This window comes from Stegostoma tigrinum, chromosome 2, assembly GCF_030684315.1.
Source record: "Stegostoma tigrinum isolate sSteTig4 chromosome 2, sSteTig4.hap1, whole genome shotgun sequence".
In the NCBI taxonomy this organism is placed as follows: domain Eukaryota; kingdom Metazoa; phylum Chordata; class Chondrichthyes; order Orectolobiformes; family Stegostomatidae; genus Stegostoma; species Stegostoma tigrinum.
The window spans coordinates 118,441,151-118,461,513 of record NC_081355.1 but is presented as its reverse complement, the minus strand read 5'-3'; the positions used below and the strand labels follow the sequence as shown (position 1 = coordinate 118,461,513).

At 40.1% G+C, this 20,363-nt stretch overlaps 1 protein-coding gene across 1 annotated transcript in view; it reads left to right on the top strand.

Annotated features, from left to right (window-relative positions):
• Nucleotides 1–19,127, top strand: part of dnajc1 (DnaJ (Hsp40) homolog, subfamily C, member 1) — a 180,429-nt gene extending 161,302 nt beyond the window's left edge. Inside the window, exons 10-12 of the mRNA XM_048556105.2 lie at nucleotides 11,003–11,051; nucleotides 14,198–14,664; nucleotides 17,200–19,127. Coding sequence (XP_048412062.1) covers nucleotides 11,003–11,051; nucleotides 14,198–14,664; nucleotides 17,200–17,268 — 585 coding nt within the window. The 3' untranslated portion in view covers nucleotides 17,269–19,127. The remainder of the gene's footprint in view (nucleotides 1–11,002; nucleotides 11,052–14,197; nucleotides 14,665–17,199) is intronic.
• Nucleotides 19,128–20,363: the final 1,236 nt, after the last annotated feature.

The following is a 20,363-nucleotide window of genomic DNA, read 5'->3' as shown; positions in this document are numbered from 1 at the left end:
TCATTACCATGGTGCAATGTCTTTGATGATGATGGCCGATTTCTGTAGTAGTGAGACTGGGCTGTGCACATCACCTTCTGTGCTTGCTTATGGTCCTGGGTAGAGCAGTTGCCATACCAGGCCTTTATGCACCTAGACAGTGTGCTTTCAATGGTGCATCTGTAGAAGTTGGTGAGGGCCCTTATGGACATGACAAATTTTCTGAGCTGCATGAGGAAGAAGAGGCGTTGTGCCTTCTTGACGACGTGGAAAATCCAGGACAGGTTGTCAGTTTTTATCACTCTGAGGAGCTTGATGTTCTTCACCCTCTCAGTCTCCTTTCCGTTGATGTAGATGTGGGCATGTTCTCCTTTCTTTCTGAAGTCAGTGATCAATTCATTAGTTTTGATGATGCAGAGAGACATTGCACTGCGTCACCAAGCCCTCTATCGCCTTTCTGTATTGTGACTCGTTGTTAGATATCTATCCCACCACAGTCAGTGTTGTCGGTGAACTTGTAGATAGCATTCATTCGGAATTTGCCCGCACAGTTGTGGGTTGTACAGGGAGTACAGTAGGGGGCTGAGGCTTCAGGGGCTGCAGTGTTGAGTATTATTGTGGAGGAGGTGCTGTTATCTATCCTCAATGATTGCAGTCTATGTGTCAGAAAGCTGAGGATCCAATTGCAAAGTGTGGAGCTGAGACCAAGGTGACACAGTTTTGAGATCAGTCTGGAGGGGATAATGATGTTGAAGACAGAGCTGTAGTCAATGAGCAAGACTCTGACGTTGGTGTCATTGTTGCTCAGATGTTCCAGGGATGAGTGCAGGGCTAGGGATATGGCATCCTCTGTGGATCTGTTATGTCAGTAGGCAAACTGTAGGGGATCAAGGCAGGTTGGGTGATGGGAGTTGATGTGGGCCATGACCAGCCTCTCGGAGCACTTCATGGTTATCAAAGTTAGAGCAAGTGAGTGGTAGCCATTAAGGCACACTGCATGTGTTTTCTTATGTACGGGGATGATGGTGGTCTTCCTGAAGCAGGTGGGGACGTTAGCTTGTATGAGGGAGAGTTTGAAGATATTGGTGAATACTTCCACCACTACCTCAGCAAAGGATCTGGGTGCTCGGCCGCCGACACCATCCAGGCCCATCGCTTTCCTTGGGTTGGCTCCCAGGAAAACTGGTCTGATTTCTGAACCGGTGACAGAGGGAACACTGGTGTCTGGGGCTGTCAGGGCAGGAATCACCACGCCGATGGTATTCTGCTCAAACCGAACGTAGAAAGCATTTTCTGAAAAGAATCTAGGCCTGAAATGTCAGCTTTCCTGCTCCTCTGGTGCTGCCCGGCATGCTGTGTTGGTCCAGCTCTACACCTTGTTATCATAGAAAGCATTGGGTGTCAGGGAAGGGATGTGTCATTGTCCACCATCTTGCACTGTTTCATTTTGTATCCTGTAATGTCATTTAGGCCTTGCCATAGACAGTGGGAGTCTGTATGATGGGCCTGGGCCTCTGACTTGGTAATAATAAAGTTAGTAAACTGGTAGTGATGGATGAGGGTGATTTTATTGTCCTGCATGACATGGTCAGTAGTCTGGGGTGAAAGATGGGAAGTTATCAAGGATTGCATTGAAAAGTTTTGGAAATGAACAGAGGCACGCTTAAGGGTTTGAACAGTGGAAAAGCTGAATTGGCATAGAGAAGGCAATATTGCAGAGCCGTTGATGGATTCGATTTTGGATTTAAAGCTCAGTTAAAGGTCAAACAAGATGTAGAGATCAAAACATTCAACTCGTCTGACTCATTTGTACACAGTCATAAATATTTGTAGCACCATCATTTGTATAGCTACATTAAAATACCAGCAGTGTTCTTTATTTGTAACACACCCCTTTACAAGTCATTATTCTTTAATCTGAACTGTGATGCTGATCAAGTTAATATTCAAAGTGCTGACCAGCTGTTTAGTGTTAAGCATTAGTTTCAAACATGAAGTAAAAAGTCAAAATATAATTAATTGTTTAATGTGACATTGATGTGTAGCATACAATTGATTTTGTTTTTATCAACTTTTCACTTAAGCTAATTTGTTTACTCCAGTCAGAGTTCCTAGTTGCTTGACCTGGTAACCTATACCAGTGTTCTCTCCTTGCCTTCTCACATCTGCTCTTTGACTCATTTTTCAAGTTACGCTTGTAGCTTCAGGCTTAGTCCTTGTTCCATTCCCACTATCATTTGTACTGTGGTGTATGACAAATGTCGGACCTGTTATTCTTTAAGAAAAATACATGAATTTAACTGTCTGCCAGGCTGACGGGACTGTAATGTGATTATTAAGCACAGGAGTGCTGAATTAAAGACAGGGAAAGCTTGAATGGCTTATTTGTAAGGTGATATCATTCATTCAGCTCTCGGTGTGTAAACTGATTCCTTTTTCCTCTGTGGTCACTAATCTCTTGTATTCAGACTTTGACAGCAAGTTGGTAGGGGATTTACTGTCTCCGTGGATAAGAGATTCAGGTAGGAAACAAAACAACAGACAGGTGGGTTGATGCTAGCAGACCTTTCTAATTAGTGTGGAGCCTGACAGCATGTGGCAGAAGGACTGAAGTTAGATAAACTGTCCCATGTGTCTTTAAAAAATAAGAGGAAATGATTAACGGGTTTTGTACCAAACAGGTAGGAAAATATTGATTGATTCATGTTGCTTTTATATGTATGGCAAAAGAAATCAAAGAAAAAATACTATCTAGAATTTTATCATGTACTAAGTGCACCGAAGTCAAGGAATCTTTAGTGATTGACAAGGTATAAAAATGCAGACAGGCTACCAGTATTTAATAGGAATTCCGGGTATTTGTGGAAGAAACCACTGTAACAAATAAAGTTGACCATTAAATGTTCTCCAGGACACTTCTTGTGGGTCACTGTCACGAAATTTGGACTTTATACATTAGATTATTTTTGCGTAAAATGACTAAGTAGGCCAGAACTGTGTTGGAATGCAGGAAAAGAGTCGCTTTGTCAGTGTCATGTTCGCAATATTACAGAAGGGGAGCTCATTCAAAATTAATGTCCTTTCCGATTTATGAAATTCTGTTCGATACTTGAACAGGTGTCGAACATTTTTGCATGTATCGGAAGAATTTATGTTTTTAATCAATTATAATCAGCACTTTATAAAACTTAACCAGTTCTGTGTAAATTGCTGTTGAAACTGTTTAATCTTAAACTTGATAAAGGCTTCAGTGTTTCAAACTTTTCATAGCTTGTGAACTAAGCTTGTCCTGAAATGTAGCAAAGGGCAGAATATAAGAAAGTAGTGTGGATATAAAGTTATTTAGTGAATCTATTGAATGTACAGTTGCTATCATTGTTAAATGAAATGCATTGTATATGATTTATAACTGTCAGATGTTGTTCAACTTAAGATTCTTAAAACTACTCACATGTAAAAGATACTTTAAGAAGGAACACAATGACTCTGTAGAAGGTTCAGTGTTTTAGCTGTGGCTCCATGATAGCAATCGCTGGACACTGAGTCAGAGGTTATGGGTTGACGTCCACTGCAGAGACTTGACCCCAAAATATTGACTGGTTCTCAAGTGCAGTACGTGACGAGTACTGTACTATCAGAAATGCTGTTTTTTTAAGGTGACATGCAAACTGAAGTTCCATTTCTTAAATGAATGGATAACAAGGTGCAGAGCTGGATGAACACAGCAGGCCATGCAGCATCAGAGGAGCAGGAAGGCTGATGTTTTGGGCCTAGACCCTTCTTGCTCGGCCTGCTGTGTTCATCCAGCTCTATACCTTGTTATCTCAGATTCTCCAGTATCTGCAGTTCCTACTATCTCTTCCATTTCTTACAGTTACCTTTTTCTATTTCTCTATTTCCTGTAACTCTTTTTCGTGTCTTCCCTTCCTAATCTTTTTCATTCCCTCCCTTGTACATCCACCCTGTTATCCATCAGGCCAACCTTCTACTCCCTCAGTCCTCTTTCTACCAGCCTGCTGGTTCATTTGACATTTTTTTTTAAACCTGGCTGCCATGTTCGCTGATATTGTTAACAGTTCTGTCTCCTCAGGTACTTTTGCTCGTCATTTTGAAATCTACAGTCATCACTCAAAAAAAAATCACTGAACCTGTGTCCTTTCAAACTTCCACCCCATATCTAAATTGACTTTCCTCTCAAGCCCTCAATCATGTAACCCTTTAATTTTCCTGGAACTCCATGATGGAGGGTATACAATCAGTTTTTTTTATTCCAACCAAAGTGCTAAATCTGGTAGAGTTAACAGCCATCAGCTCTAAAGAGAAAATCACTGGGTCTCACAGAATTCTCTAAGCTCTCGGAGTAACCATCATCCGCACAGCAGCACTCTCAGCTAATGTTTCTGACGCACGAATTTGACGGAGAAAAGTGCCCCTGACTGAAGAACAGTGGAAAAGGCACTGAATGTTCCAGAAGTACCCTGGCTGTAATTTTGAGAGACTAAGTTTTAAATTTTTTTATTAATTTGGTTTATATAAGTGGGAGTTGCATTTATTGGAGCAGCATAGCATTAGAATTTTGTTTTATTTGGGAATAGTTAGCAGTTGGAGGGAATTGTTAGGTTTGTTAGTAGTTCGGTTCATTTGTTCAATGTTAGAGTAAGGAGTCAAATCCAGGTGATTTTAATAGAGTATTAAGAATAGTATAGAATCCGTGTAGGACAGAAACGGGCTCTTCGGCCAACAAGTCCACATTGAACCTCAGAGCATCCTACTCAGACCCCATCCCTCTGTAACCCACCTAATCTACACATCCCTGAACACTAAGGGCAATTTAGCATGACCAATCCACCTAACCTGCACATCTTTGGCAAGAGGGAGGAAACTGGAGGAAACCCAGGCAGACAGGGCGAGAATGTGCAAACTCCACACAGACTGTTGCCCAAGGCTGGAATTGAACCTGCGTTCCTGGTGCTGTGAGGCAGCAGTGTTAACCACTGAGTCACCATGCTGTTCTTGGATTTTGATGTGCCTCAGAATAAATTGAATAATGAGGAGATCCTTAGAGAATGGCACAGGTGGTCAGCTATCTGTCTCAGGAACAGAGAACTAAATTGAAAGGCTTATTGCAGCACAGAGAATGTGTGTAGAAATAGAATGGGGAGGACTAATACTATAATTCATGAGGTTGACATAGGGAATGCTGTTCCAATAAAACAACACTTGTGCAGGCTTAACAAAGTGTGGAGCTGGAGGGACACAGCAGGCCAGGCAGCATCAGAGGAACAGAAAGCTTACGTTTCTGGTCAGGATCCTCTTCTGTTCCTCTGATGCTGCCTAGCCTGCTGTGTTCCTCCAGCTCCACATTTTGTTATTTCTGACTGTAGTTTCTGCAGTTCTTGCTATCTCAGTGATTTATACTCCTACAGGCTTAATCTTGGGTACAGAGGAAGTCGAAGTGATACTCCAAGAAGACTTCATTGAACCTACTGAAAGCAAGTAGAGTTCATCAATCGTGCTGGTTCCCAAACCTAATGGTACTCAGTGATTCTGCATAGATTATCGGAAGGTCAACACCGTGACTAAATCAGACTGATACCCAATTCCAAGGCTTGAAGGCTGTGTGGAAAAAGTAGGACAAACCACTTATATCACTAAGCCGGAACTACTTCATGGCAATTATCCTTGTTGGAGAGTGAAAGAGGTTTCTGCATTTGTAACCCCAAATAGACTGTATCGATTTCAAGTAATGCCCTTTGGAATGAAGAGAGGACCAGCCACATTTCAAAGGCTTATTAACAAAGTTGTGGCAGGATTCATATAGATGACTTTAGGGATCTTTAGCAATTCATGGACAGATCACATGGTGCATTTTGCAGAGCTGCTTGAGAGACTACGGAAGACAAAGTTGGTCACAAATCTGGCAAAAAAACAGAAGGCAGAAGTGACATTCTTAGGGTGTAGCATTGGACATGGACGGATGACACCATGGAACCTGAAGACGGAGGCCATCGAGGATTTTCCAAGACCACCCTGGATGAAAGAGGTGCTGCAATTTTTGGGTCTGAGCTACCAGTTTTAGCCACACCAAATTCCTTGAAACCCAAAAAAGTCACAATCGACACAAGCAACGTGGGGGTTGGAGCTATGTTATTACAAGAGGATGATTGTGGAATTGAAAGGCTGACCTGTTAATTTTCAAAGAAACTTAATGTATACCAGAGAAAATATTCAACCTTTGAAAAAGAGTTATTGAGTTTGGTACTGGCCTGAACAACAATTTAATGTTTATGTTGCAAACCGTGTACACTGATCACAAACCTTTGACATTTTTAGAAAGATTTAATGATAAGAACGTCAGAGTATTTCATTGGAGCCTTATGTTTCAAGCATTTAATTTGATTGTACATGTTGTGCGTTGTGAAAATGTTATTGTGGTGAGTTATCTCGGGTTTAAAAGGAAAAGGTCTGTATAAGATAGAAACCGTAGTGTTCAATGTTGTATGTATGTAGAATTAGTATAAGATGTGTAACTCCAGATTAATGAGATATGGGTCTAATAATAATGGCATTAAGGTCGAGGAAAGAAAAAAATGAATTCCTCTTTTCATCATGATGGTTCATTTTTTTCTTGGGGTGGGTGTTTCGAAGTTGGTTAGATTATTTGTGGATTAGAAGGCAAGATGTTGGAATGTGATGTTTGTGATATGCTAGGGAGGAAGAGCACGTGATCGCTTGAAAACATAATGTAGCTTTTTGTAGTCTTGGAGATTTTTAAAGACAATGTCTACAGATGTATAGAGAGCTCCTGAAGTTGAAACATTTGTATCAAAGGCTGTGGCATTAGCAACCCAGGCAGCAGTTTTGTTTTGTTATTAAGGCAACCAGTTTGAATCAGCCAATTAATTTAAACCAGGTACTTAGAGATTAGAATATAGAACATTACAGCACAGTACAGGCCCTTCGGCCCTCAGTTGTGCCGACCTGTCATACCTGTTTGAAGCCCATCTAACCTATACTATTCCATGTGCATCCATGTGCTTATCCAATGACGACTTAAATGTACCTAAAGTTGGCGAATCTACAACCGTTGCAGGCAAAGCGTTCCATTCCTTGACTATTCACTGAGTAAAGAAACTACCTCTGACATCTGTCCTATATCTTGCACCCCTCAATTTAAAGCTATGCCCCCTCATGCTCGCCGTCACCATCCCAGGAAAAAAGTTCTCCCTATCCACCGTATCTAACCCTCTGATTATTTTGTATGTTTCAATTAAGTCACTTCTCAACCTTCTTCTCTCTAATGAAAACAGCCTCAAGTCCCTCAGCCTTTCCTCGTAAGACCTTCCCTCCATACCAGGCAACATCCTAGTAAATCTCCTCTGCACCCTTTCCAAAGCTTCCACATCCTTCTTGTAATGCGGTGACCAGAACTGTACACAATACTCCAAGTGCGGCCGCACCAGAGTTTTGTACAGCTGCAGCATAACCTCTTGGTTCCGGAACTCGATCCCTCTATTAATAAAAACTAAAACACTGTATGCCTTCTTAACAGCCCTGTCAACCTGGGTGGCAACTTTCAAGGATCTGTGTACATGGACACAGAGATCTCTCTGCTCATCTACACTACTAAGAATCTTACCATTAGCCCAGTCCTTTGCCTTCTGGTTACTCCTACCAAAGTGCATCACCTCACAATTGTCTGCATTAAACTCCATTTGCCACCTCTCAGCCCAGCTCAGCAGCTTATCTATGTCTCTCTGCAACCTACAGCATCCTTCATCACTTTCCACAACTCCACTGACCTCAGTGTCATCTGCAAATTTACTAACCCATCCTTCTACGCCCTCATCCAGGTCATTTATAAAAATGACAAACAGCAGTGGACCCAACTAGTAACTGGATTGAAAATCAATTAAATTTAAGTTTGATGGTTTTGACAACCTAGGACCAATTCTACTGTAAGAATTGATAGATCATCAAGGGTATAAAAGACTAAAGGTACAGTAGAACTCATGGCTAATATTTCTGACACCAAGAATTTGACAGAGAAAAGTGTTTCTGACTGTAGAACAGCAGAGAAGGCGCTGAACATTCCGGAAGACCTATTCTGGCTGTAATTTTGAGAGACTAAGTTTTAAGTTCTTAAAATAAATTTGATTTAGATAAATGGGAATTGTGTTTATTAGAACAGCATAACATTAGAAATTTGTTTTATAGGCAATAGTTAGCGGTTGCCGGGGGAGGGGGCATTAGGGATTGTTGGGTTACTTTGTTAGTAGTTCGGTTCATTTGTTTAATGTTAGAGTAAGGAGTCAAATCCAGAAGATTTTATTGAGAGTATTAAGAATAGTAAGCTTGGTTAATTTGCTCACTGTTAGAGTTAGATAAATAAACTGTTAGTTCTTGATTATAGAGTGACTGTCAGGAGTTCATTTCATTTACCTTCCCCTTGAGCTTGAAGGTGAAGGCATGTTATACCACCTTCACACCACTGTTAACAGATTATAGGGTGGGGCGAACCTCTTTGGGAGCTTCGGTTTTAGTTATTACAGGGGGGTTGACCTCCGCATTATAACACTAAGAATTTGGAATGCCTAGCAATTTATTTTGAACCCAGTGACTAACTTTGTTTTGTTGCCACAGATTGCGTCAGTCACTGTGGCAGCTGCTTGAACCTGCAATGTCAAGGTGATATTTTACATTATGACTATAGCTGACCAAGCCGTGGACGCTTGACAGCATTCAGTACAAAGCAGACTGGTTGTTTGGCACCATGTTCGCAAGCATTTACTCACTCCACCACTGCCCCTCAATAGCAGCAGTGCCTACCATCTACAATACGTACTGCAGAAATTCACCAAGACTCCGCAATTGAATCTTTCAAACACATGGCTGCTACTACCTCGAAAGGCAAGGGCAAAAGATGCATGGAGGTATCACCACCTGGAAGTTTCCCTCTAAGCCACTCAATGCTGAGTTGGACATATATTGTCATTCTTTCAAAATTGCTGTGTAAAAACCTTGGAACTCCCACCTTTAAAGCATTCTAAGTGTACCTACACCAATAGACTGTAGTTGTTCAAGAAAGCAGCTCACCACCACCTTCTCAAGGGTAACTAGGGATAGCCAATAAATGGTTGCCCAGCTGGCCATGTCCACATCCTTTGAATGAACAACAAAAAAAACCCATTGAAGTTATGCCTTCAGTTGTCTAGGTGTCAAGCTCTGGGATAGTCTCCCTCCACCTCACTTTTCTCCTTTGAAGACACTGCTTAAAACCAACTTTTTGAACCAAGATACTTAAATACAGCGTCTTGTTGGGGAAGTGGAAGTAGCTGGTTTTCCTGATGGACAGGCTGTTTGGTTTGAAACTATGTTTGGTCAGGTAGTGTGCAATAGGCAAATAAGCTCACAAAGGTTAAGATGTATGTTCTCTTCATAAAAAAAGTACAATCTCGACTAAATGAAATCTGACAAATTCCACGCAAAAGGTTGGGCAATAGGATGCTTGAGGTATCTTTGTGGATTAGGTCTGAAAGAGGTTTTGTGATTGTGAACTTAGGTATGGTCACGAAGAGATGCTTCCCAACTTTTTCCCTGTTTCAAGGCTTGAAAATTATCCTGATCCCTCAGGAAGAACCAAGAGAGCAGAGGCTTGTTAAAGCTGATGAGGCTGCTGAGTAAGATAAGGGCCTGTGGTGTTAGAGGCAATGTGCTAGCATGGATAGATGATTGGCTGTCTAGCAGAAAGCAGAGAGTGGGGATAAAAGGGTCATTCTCAGGATGGCAGCCGGTGACAAGCGGTGTTCCACAAGGGTCAGTGTTGGGACCACAACTTTTCACTTTATACATTAATGGTCGAGATGACTAAATTTGCAGAAGATACAAAGATAGGTGGAGGGACAGGTAGTATTGAGGAGGTGGGGAGGCTGCAGAAGGATTTGAACAGACTAGGAGAGTGGGCGAAGAAGTGGCAAATTGTGAGAAAAATAAAAACATGGACTATTTTCTAAACGGGGAGAAAATTCAGAAATCTGGAGTGCAAAGAGACTTGGGAGTTCTAGTCCAAGATACACTCAAGGTAAATTTGCAGGTTGAGTCAGTAGGCAGGAAGGCAAATGCAATGTTGGACATTTATTTTGAGAGGACCTGAATATAAAAGCAGCAATATACTACTGAGGCTCTAGTCAGGCCACATTTGGAGTATTGTGTGCAGTTTTGGGCCCCATATCTCAGGAAGGATGTACTGCCCTGGACCAGGTTAAGAAGAGGTTCACGAGAATGGTCCCAGGAATGAGAAGCTTAACATATGAGGAATGTTTGAGGACTCTGGGACTATATTCATTGGAGTATAGAAGGATGAGGGGGATCTAAATGAAGCTTACGGAATACTGAATGTCCTGGCGAGAGGATGTTAGGAAGATGCTTCCATTGGTAGGAGAGACTAGGACCCGAGGGCACAGTCTTAGAGTCAAGGGAAGACCTTTTAGAACAGAGATAAGCAGAAACTTCTCCAGCCAGAGAATGGTGAATCTGTGGAATTCACTGCTGTAGAAAGCTGTGAAGGCCAGGCCATTGAGTACATTTAAGACAGAATAGACAGGTTCTTGATTATCAAGAGTATCAAGGGATATGGGGAGAAAGCAGGACAATGGGTTTGAGGAATTATCTGCCATGATTGAATGGCAGAGCAGACTCAATGGGTCAAATGGCCTATTTTCTGCTCCTATGTCTTATCGTCTTATGATACGGCTGTAAGAACTCACTCAAAATTCGATGCCAACCATTGCTACCTCAAAACAAACGACCCTAACTTTGGGAAGCCCTGTGGTAGCACATGACAGATTGGTAATGTTGAAGAAAAAACATTCACAAAATGAAAAACTAGAATGTAACGAAAATTGAAATGGTTTACAGCTTTTGCTTGTAAATTTGAAAAAAACTTGTGACTGCATATGGCTGAATTTTATAATGAATTAAATGCTTAGTGAGAAGTAAACTGTATATTTTTCTTTTAATATAGGTTACAACAAAAGCTAAACAAGTCAAAGATTTTGTTTCGAGCACACCGGGTATGAGGATTCTTCATTTAAAACTTTCTCAACATCATAATGCCAGAATAGGAAGGGTGCAGTCAGAAGGCTGAGATTGTATTATGGACCTCCCAACTGCCAGTGGGAGATAGAGGGAGAGATATGTAATCAGATTCTAGAAAGATGTGAAAATAACATGGTTTATTGTGGTGGATGATTTTAACTTTAGCCATATTGATTGGGACTCACTTAGTATGGGAGGGTTAAATGGGGAGCAATTTGTTAGGTGTGTCCAGAGGGCTTTTTTTAAATAGTATGTGGATAGTCCAGTGAGGGAGGGGGACATATTGGCCGTAATGTTGGGAAATTAGCCCAGACAGGTGATCAAAGTTTTAGTGCGGGAGCATTTTGGTAATAGTCACCCTAATTGTGTATGTTTCTAGATACTTACGTATAAGGGCAAGAGTGGACCTTGGATGAAAGTTTAAAATGGGGGAAGGCCAACTATAACTGAATTAGGCAAGAATTGGAGAACATGAATTGGAAGTGACTTTTCAAGCGTAAATCCATATCTGACATGCAGGAGTCTTTTAAAGACCAGTTGGTTAGAGCGTGGGACAGGCATGTTCCTGTGAAAATGAAGGAAAAGAATGGCAGAATTCAAAAACCTTGGATGACAGGGGAAATTATCAGTTTAGTCAAAAAAAGGTAGTTTCCTAGACCCTTATGTATGCTGAAAACGCACAATGTCCTTGAAGAATATCAAGAAAGTAGCAAGTAAGGGGCTAAATGGGGCCATGAAATCTCCTTGACCAGCAGGGTTAAGGAGAATCCCAAGGCACTTTATACATAGATTAGGATCAAGATGGTAGCTAGGGAAAGAGTAGGCCCACGCAAGGATAAAGGAGGGAAGTTCTGTGTGGATCCAAAGAAAGTGGGTGAGATTCTTAATGAGTACTTTACGTCAGTACTCATCAAAGAGAGGGTCATGCGGGATGAAGTTTTGGGTGTATTGAAATGCATTAAGTAGTGAAGGCCCCAGGACCAGAGAGGGATCTATCCCAGTGGGAGGCAGGAAGGAAATAGCTGGGGCTTTGACAGATATCTTTGCATCCTCTTTGGTCTCAGGCAAGGTTCCAGAGGACTGGAGAATGGCCAATGTTGTTCCTCTCTTTTAAGAAAGGAAAAAGAGAAAAACCAGGTAATTACGGGCTGATGAGCCTGATGTTAGTGGCAGGGAAGCTGTTGGAGAAGATACTGAGAGACAGGACTTGCCCACATTTGTAAGTGAGTGGACTTGTTAGTGGTCGGCAGCATGGGTTTGTGCGAGGGAGGTCATGTCTCACCGGCTTGATTGAGGTTTTTGAGGAAGTGACAAGATGATAGATTAGGGAAGGGCAGTGGATGTTATCTACATGGTAAGTAGTAAGGGCATTTGATAAGGTTCCTTATGAGGCTTGTATAAAAGGTAGGGTGCCATGCAATCTCGGGTGTCCTGGCTAGATGGATATAGAACCAGCTTGGTTATACAACACAGAGAATAGCAGTCGAAGGGTGCTTTTCAGAATGGAGATCAGTAACTAGTGATGTTCCACAGGGATCAGTGCTGGAACCTTTTGTTGTTTGATATACGTGTAAGTGGTCTGAATAGTAAGCTTGTGGATCACACTAAAATTGGCAGAGTTGCAGATAGTGAGGTGGATTGTCAAAGGATACAGCAGGATATAGATTGCAGATTTGGACCAAGAAATGGCTGATGGAGTTTAATCCAGACAAATGCGAGGTGATGCATTTTGAAGATCAAGTTCACATGTGAATTACGTAATAAGTGGCAGAACCCTTAGGAGCATTGATGTATGGAGAAATTGGGGCATACAGCTCCACAGATCCCTGAAAGTGCCAATACGGGTGGACAAAGTGGTCAAGAAGGCATATAGCATGCCTTTATCGGCTGGGCCATTGTATTTAAAGGTTGGCAAATTATGTTACAGATGCATAAAACTTTAGCCAGACTGTATTGGCAATATTGTGTGCAGTTCTGGTCACCAATACAATATCCTTCTATTGTCATATGCATTCAATACAAAATACAGTGAAGAATGTGTACCTTTGCCACAACTCACAAGTAGAACATGAAGCCCCACTAATTGACATGATTAACCCTCTATTGTTTGTGTACAAATTAAATTTTAATTAGCTACCCAAAAATTGCAGTTATTACTTTCTAACAAATAGCTTCCCATAACTTACTCACTATCTTAACTTCATGTCTAACCAATCAGGTCTTTGCCTTTGCCATGGCACTGAAATGCATCACAAAATGTGTCTTTTATATCACTAACATGAGAGCTCTTTGCCACCTTCGACATGATTTAAAACACTATCCTTCTGCATCTCCTGTTCCCCATCATCTTCCTCAGTGGCATTGCTCTTATTACACTCCAGTACGAAGTTTGTTATCCAATTGCAGAGGCAGTTCAACAAGCTGCTCTTTGCACAGGTACTGTTACCTCTATAAACTCCAAGGTTTTATCCTTGACCCCCTCCTCTTGTTCAGTTTCCTGCTGTCCATTTGTGAAATAATTGAAAAATAATGGGCCAACCTCCACTAATAAGCTAACAACATCCAATCCTTTCAATGCTTCCAGTGAATTTTGTTTTGGCTGACACCTTACTTTTCTCCGCTTAAATTTTAGGAAGATTGAAGCCATAATCTTTAAGCACTGCCATGAACTCTGTATCTTTCACACACTTTTCTATCAATACAGTTAATATCTGTAGCCAAACCAGATTTCTCTGCAAGCTTTACATCCTGTTTGCTGAATTAAATTGCTGATTCCATCTTGTTTCCAGTGCTAATATTTTTGTCACATCTGAATCTTTCCATGCTTCAACCTCATTTAATAGTGAAAACCTTATAATAATGTTTGTTACCTCCAGACTTGACTATTCTGAAATTCTCCTGCCTGTCCACCCATCCATGAACTTTGACACATGAAGACAAAGATACATTTATATGCAAAAGTTCTTTCAAGGCGGGGCAGGGGGTTTAGAAGATAATGTGGCAGATAATCTCATGTTCACTGCATAGATATGTGTAAAGAGGTAAAATTGTTCATACAAATATTGTTTTAAATCAAAACTTAAACCATGTGCAATGTTAATCCATTTTTGTTTTTATTTAGGAACAATAAAACTATTGGATCTGAAGTCTGTATCCCAGACTGTAAAGAGTGCCAAACGTGAAACAGTCCTGCCTGACCACATAATCACTAAAAGAGATGAGGAAGTTGAAAAAGAAAATGAATTTGAAAATGCAGATGAACAAGATAACTACACTGAGGCATTGTCCACAGAGACTAGACCACGGAAACGAAAAATTGCAAAAACATCAGAGAGAACTGTTATGATTCAAGATGAAATTGAACATAAACTGAAAGGAAGGCGCCAAAGAGACTTTGATAACACAGAACTGGATGATGATAGTGATGAGGAGAAGAAAAGGAAATGGAAGATACAATCTTCAGAAGAAATTGCTGAATTATGGAATCAAAATCAACAAAAACTGCTTGAATTAGCCTTGCAACAGTATCCAAAAGGGACTTCTGAACGCTGGGACAAAATAGCAAAATGTGTACCAGGAAAAACAAAAGTACGTCCTCTATTAATGGCACATCTAAATCCATCATCCTTACAAAACTGCCTCACAGTTTGTCAGTTTGTACATTTCTGTTTTGGTTCTTTGTTTCAAAATAACTTGAATGGTTTTGGTACTAAATATAAAACAAATTAATTTAAATATCTGTAATTAAAATATTGTAATTTAAAAAAGATGTTCCTGTAAAGAGTTCAAACTCCAAATATATAAATGCAACTTTTAGGTGGGGAAATGAGAACTTTTTTTTGGATGGTAACTCCTACTTCCTTTTAGTCTGTCTTCTTTCCCTTGCTGCTCTGCTGCCAAAGTATGTATATGCATAAATTGGTCCATAACTGTCCAATTTGAATGCCGGTTTCAAGATTTTACATCCTTTAAAATGGAATATGTGGAAACAGATGTGGTGCTATAGTGTAGAGGTTCAAGGACTTTTTAAATTTGAACACATACAAATTCGTTCACAGGATGTGTTGCTGGCTAGGCCAGCACTGATTGCCCAGAGGTCTGTTAAGAATCAACCACATTGCTGTGGATCTGGAGTCGCATATAAACCAATTCGGGTAAAGGTGGTAGATCTGAAGAACTGTAGCAAACCAAATGGGTTTTTGAAACAGTTGATTGTATTTATATGGTCACTGTTGAGCTAGCTTTTCTTTTCATGTCTTTTTATTTAATGTAATCCTAATTTCACCATCTGTAACGATGGGATTTGAATCCATGTCCAAGGAACATTAACTTAGCCAGGTTTCTGGATCTCTAGTCCGGTGACATTACCACTCCACCACTACATCCCTTTCTCTAAGTGGAGAAGCAAAACAATTCAGCATTTATTACAACATGCTTTATAGTGGCCAGTTGATAAAAACAGCACAGTTGGTTGGAATGCATAGTTGAGATCATGACTTGGTGAAATCAGCGAGAAACAATAGTGTGGAGTGGAGGTAACAGAACTTAACTATGTAATTCCTTTAATTATAAACTAAATGATAAGTACTGCCTGTTAAAAGGTCCATGAAGTTATAATGCCCATATCAAATTTGGCCAGGTTACCCAGTGCACAACTATTTTCCAGTACTTCACTTGCATCAACGTGAACTTGTCATTATGAATTATCCTGCTTTTGGTACCCACTTTTTCGAGCCCAAATAATTCTGTCTGTTTTTTTTGATTAGTGAGCAGAATGCATTATGGTCTTTTTTTAAAATTTAATTTAGGTTAAGTTTTTTTTATATTTATTCACAGGATGGGTGTTGTCCAGAACAGCATTTATTGCACAGTCCTAATTTCCTTTGAGGAGGTGTTGAAAAACCACTTCTTTGAATCACTAGAATCTGTGAAGATGGCCACCACCTTCTCAAGAGCAAACTGTTCACAAATTTACAACCGGAGATTGCCCAAATTTATTTAATCTCGTCGAGTGGATTTTGCTCATTTATTGTGCCTTTCAATCCTTCCACTTTAATGGTTTGCAATGTGCAAGTAAACAGGGCCATTATAACCATATTTTTACATCTATCCTTACTGAGTCTTTAAGTCAATTTTAACAAATCTGCTCTTAGGCATACTTTTCTGCTCAGACTGCAGAAAAGGGCTTATCTCAGGAACGGTGGAGGGAGTCTGGAATTCTTTCCCTGCGTTAGCATGGATACCTGACTCCCTGCTGCACTCTTGTTGTAACTTCTAATTTCTGGGGCTCCAAGAAGAACTTCAGTTCTCTAAGGGTGTCACCTTAAATCAGACATTTTAGAGGACAGCCATTCATCCCTTTTGTCACTGCCATTTCAGAAAATCTGATTAGAATTCATGAATCCATTGCCCTTTTCAGGGAGTGATTTCCTGACCAACATCCTGTGGACAAGAAAGATTTTTCTCCAACTCTGTGTCCCTTTGCTAATGACCTCTTCTAAGTGAAAAGGTCCTTTCTATCAACTATTCAGAAGTCATATTTTTCTTCATCTGAATTAAATGTCTGCTCAACATTCCCTGTTTTTAAATGAGGACCACAGTTATCTCAGAAGTTTATAGAATTGGAGGAGTTACAGAGATGATGAGTGCATAAGGCCACAGTGGAATTTGAAAACAAGGATAAGAATTTTAAAGCTGAGGCATTTCCCAACTAGCAACCAGTGTAGGTCAGCAAGCACAAGGGTGACAGGTGAATGCGACTTTGTATAAATTAGAAAATCAGCAGTAGCGGTTTGGATGGAACTCTTTAATGGGTGGTAAAAGATGGGAGACCAGCCAGAGGTGTTTTGAAAAAGGAAAATTGGATAGTAACAAAGATGTGAAGATGTTGTCCACACTTGGAATTACTTCTCAGCAGTGTCCTTTTCAGATTCTAATAAAATCACTTCTTGACTAAGTCTTTGGCACCTTTTCAAACTTGCTTCAGTTCTAAATACTCATTTTTTCTTTTCTTTGCAAACTCCCTGTCAGCATTATTGATGTTGATCAAGCTTTAAAAGGCAACTTGTAGCTGTAGCTTGCTTATTAAACACACTCAACTTTTTTTTTATTATTGTCTTGCAGGAAGAATGCATAATCAGATACAAACTATTGGCTGAACTGGTAATGAAGAGGAAACAAGCTAAAAGCTGACTGAAAATGGTACTTACAAAGCACGGTCTCCCTCCAGGAAGCAGTACTGCACCATGGACAAATATATTGTTAAATGTGGAGTCTAGTTGCTTATAACTTACCTCAGCCTTCTTTTTGCCAATGTCATGTGCCTTAATAAAAACATTAATGTGCCAAAATGTCCTACAGAAAGATCAGATACACTCATGTTTTAGATTCTTCTTTGTTCACTAAATGTTTACCATCTAGCTAGTTTTTATTTTGTTTATAAGAAGCTAATCTTCTGTATCCCACTTCCATGTTTGTCTCTATACTGGTTATAAGTTCGTATTCCTTTCCTTTGAAAATTGTTGGTAGAGTTTTGATTCTTGTGTCTTTAATTGACCAGTTCTTTTATAACATGCTAATAGAGAACTGAAAGTTTTGACACTGTGTAAAATTGAATTTAAAATTAAGATCTTAATTAAGGAGTTTAGTTTGAATCTGTTTTTCTGTTTTTGTTTTATTTCCATCCCAATCTTTCCTAAAGTTTGTTGTGCCATCCTGTTCTGCAACAAGGGTGATAAATAGCCCTTCAGTAACTTATCCAAGTAAGTGGACCTAACTTAAGCATTGGAGTACACTGTATCTGGATCACAACCAGACCTGTTCTTAATGAAATCAGAAAGTGCTGCAGAAACTAAGCAGGTTTGGCAGCAACTGTGGTGAGAGGAATTGAGTCTGATGTAGCTGTTCTTTGAAACAGACATATCCTTGGTCACTGTGTACATGTGCTTCCAGTACAAGTTTCTGGGTAGCGAACAAAATTAGAATCCTATCTGATTCTTATCCCTAGCTCAAAAAAGTAAGACCAGTTTCAGCCCCGTCTGGGATCAGCTGATACAATGCAGGTGGGTCATAGGACTAGGGACCTTCCAGTTTAGTGATAATGGGAACTGCAGATGCTGGAGAATCCAAGATAATAAAATGTGAGGCTGGATGAACACAGCAGGCCCAGCAGCATCTCAGGAGCTCTGATGAAGGGTCTAGACCGGAAACGTCAGCTTTTGTGCTCCTGAGATGCTGCTGGGCCTGCTGTGTTCATCCAGCCTCACCTTTTATTACCTTCCAGTTTAGAATTGCTCGGTACCACACAATATGTTGCCCTATAACCAGTAAAGATTTGCCATCTTCAGATTGACATTTTTTAAAAGATTACAAATATAACTTGCTCTTAAATTCTTGAGTTTAAGTTGAAAGGATGCACCACGAGCTCTGTGCTGTCACTGCTTGTTTCTGCAACCTGTCCATTAATAAGTTAATGTGTAACATTTAGCATTTACAGTAAGCCAAATGAAGCATTGTATCTGTGAGTTACATGTGTTGCTGGAACAGCACAGTGTAGAAACTTTCTGTGGTATGTTTTCTAATTCAAGCATTTATCCAGTTGGCAAATGTGATGTATGTGTGATTATCATTACACGTGTTTGAAGTTTGGTTTATGCCAAACTCTTTTACTGATATTTGTATTGTTTTTAGATCAAGGCTTTGTGTAGTTACATGTTTGTATGCTGAAGTCTACTTGGAAGTCTAATCTCGAATGAATTATGATAATTTAAGATTCCACAATATCTGCTTATTACAACATAAGTCAAGCACGCTTTAGCCAGCAGTCTTCCTTTCGAATAACAAATCTTACTTATGTACTGTGATGTACAGTGCATCTAGTTCCCAAGGCGTTCAGTTTTAACAGTTCCATCTGTTGTACACGATAAACTGTTTTCAAAGCTGTTAATGCTTGACATGTTTTTCTCCCCACATCTGTACTGGTATGCCCTTGTATAATTTTCAAGTGTGTGGTGTAAACCCTCTGGATTAAATTATATTGTAAGAAAACCTTATCCCCTTAAACCGTGGTTCCATATTAATTTTCAGTGTCTCAGTCATATTACGATCTCCTGCCTTAACCAGAGGTCGTTGAATGAAACTGATGAAGATGGGTTTGTGAAGCTGCCGTTCTTAAACTGGACGTACTCAATAGATTGGTTCAAAATGTAAGTAGGAATTTTTAAAAGTATAGTTTGTTCCGGGAAACAATATGCATGCATAAGAAACATTTGCAGATGGGGAGTGTGGCTTTCTAGTCCTCGTACCTTTAAAGTTTTGGAAAGGGAGAGTAAGGCAAACAAGTTAGTTTATTGCAGATTGAAAAGTGAGGCAAGGAAGCCCCAGTAGTGAAGAGGTTGGGACCTTACAAATCCATTGTCTCCTGTTCTTCCCAAGCATGGTGTACTTAGATGCTTTGTCTTACGATTTGCTTTCCTATGTTTGATGTTGATAAAGAATGTGTGCTTGACAGAATGGAGTAAGCACCTGAAAGAAGAACAAAGAACAAAGTAACCTACAGCACAGGAACAGGCCCTTCGGCCCTCCAAGCCTGCGCCGATCAAGATCCTCTGTCTGACCTGTCATCTATTTTCTAACGGTCTGTGTCCATTTGCTCCCTGCCCATCCATGTACCTGTCCAAATATATCTTAAAAGATGCTAACTTGTTTGCAAAATAAAAGAGTTGATGTATAAATTGTCTGGAATTATGGATGGTCAGGAAATTAGATCCTGCGTCATAACGTGTTAGAATAGACGAAGAACAAACAAGGTAGGCCTTGTTTCTTCTAAGATCAGGTTCTGTGTGTCTGAATCAAAAGGCTATGTTTGGCTTGGATATTTTAGCTGGGGTGGATAATATAATGTTAGACGTTCCATCAGTTCGCAAATTCATCATTAGAGTTAAAACAGAATCCCTGAGGGTTTCAAGAAAATTTCCAGTTTGGAGAAGGCCAAAGATAAAATTGTTTAACTCTGTCTACTCTAATCTTATTTCCTTTCTTCAATGATTTTATTTCCTTTCTTTGTCTTTAATTCCTATTCAGTCCCCTTTCCAGCAACAATTTGCCCCAAAAGTCAATAGCATAATGCACTCCAAAATTTAAATGTAGAATGATTTGGTACTGAAGGTGGTGATGTAGTTCAACATTCCTGTTTCAGCTTTCTGAAAGAGTTACGTTTAGCTCTTCAATTTTTTTTTTGATGACTGTCCTATAGTTAAGCACCTTAATTTAATAACCAGTGTAAGTTA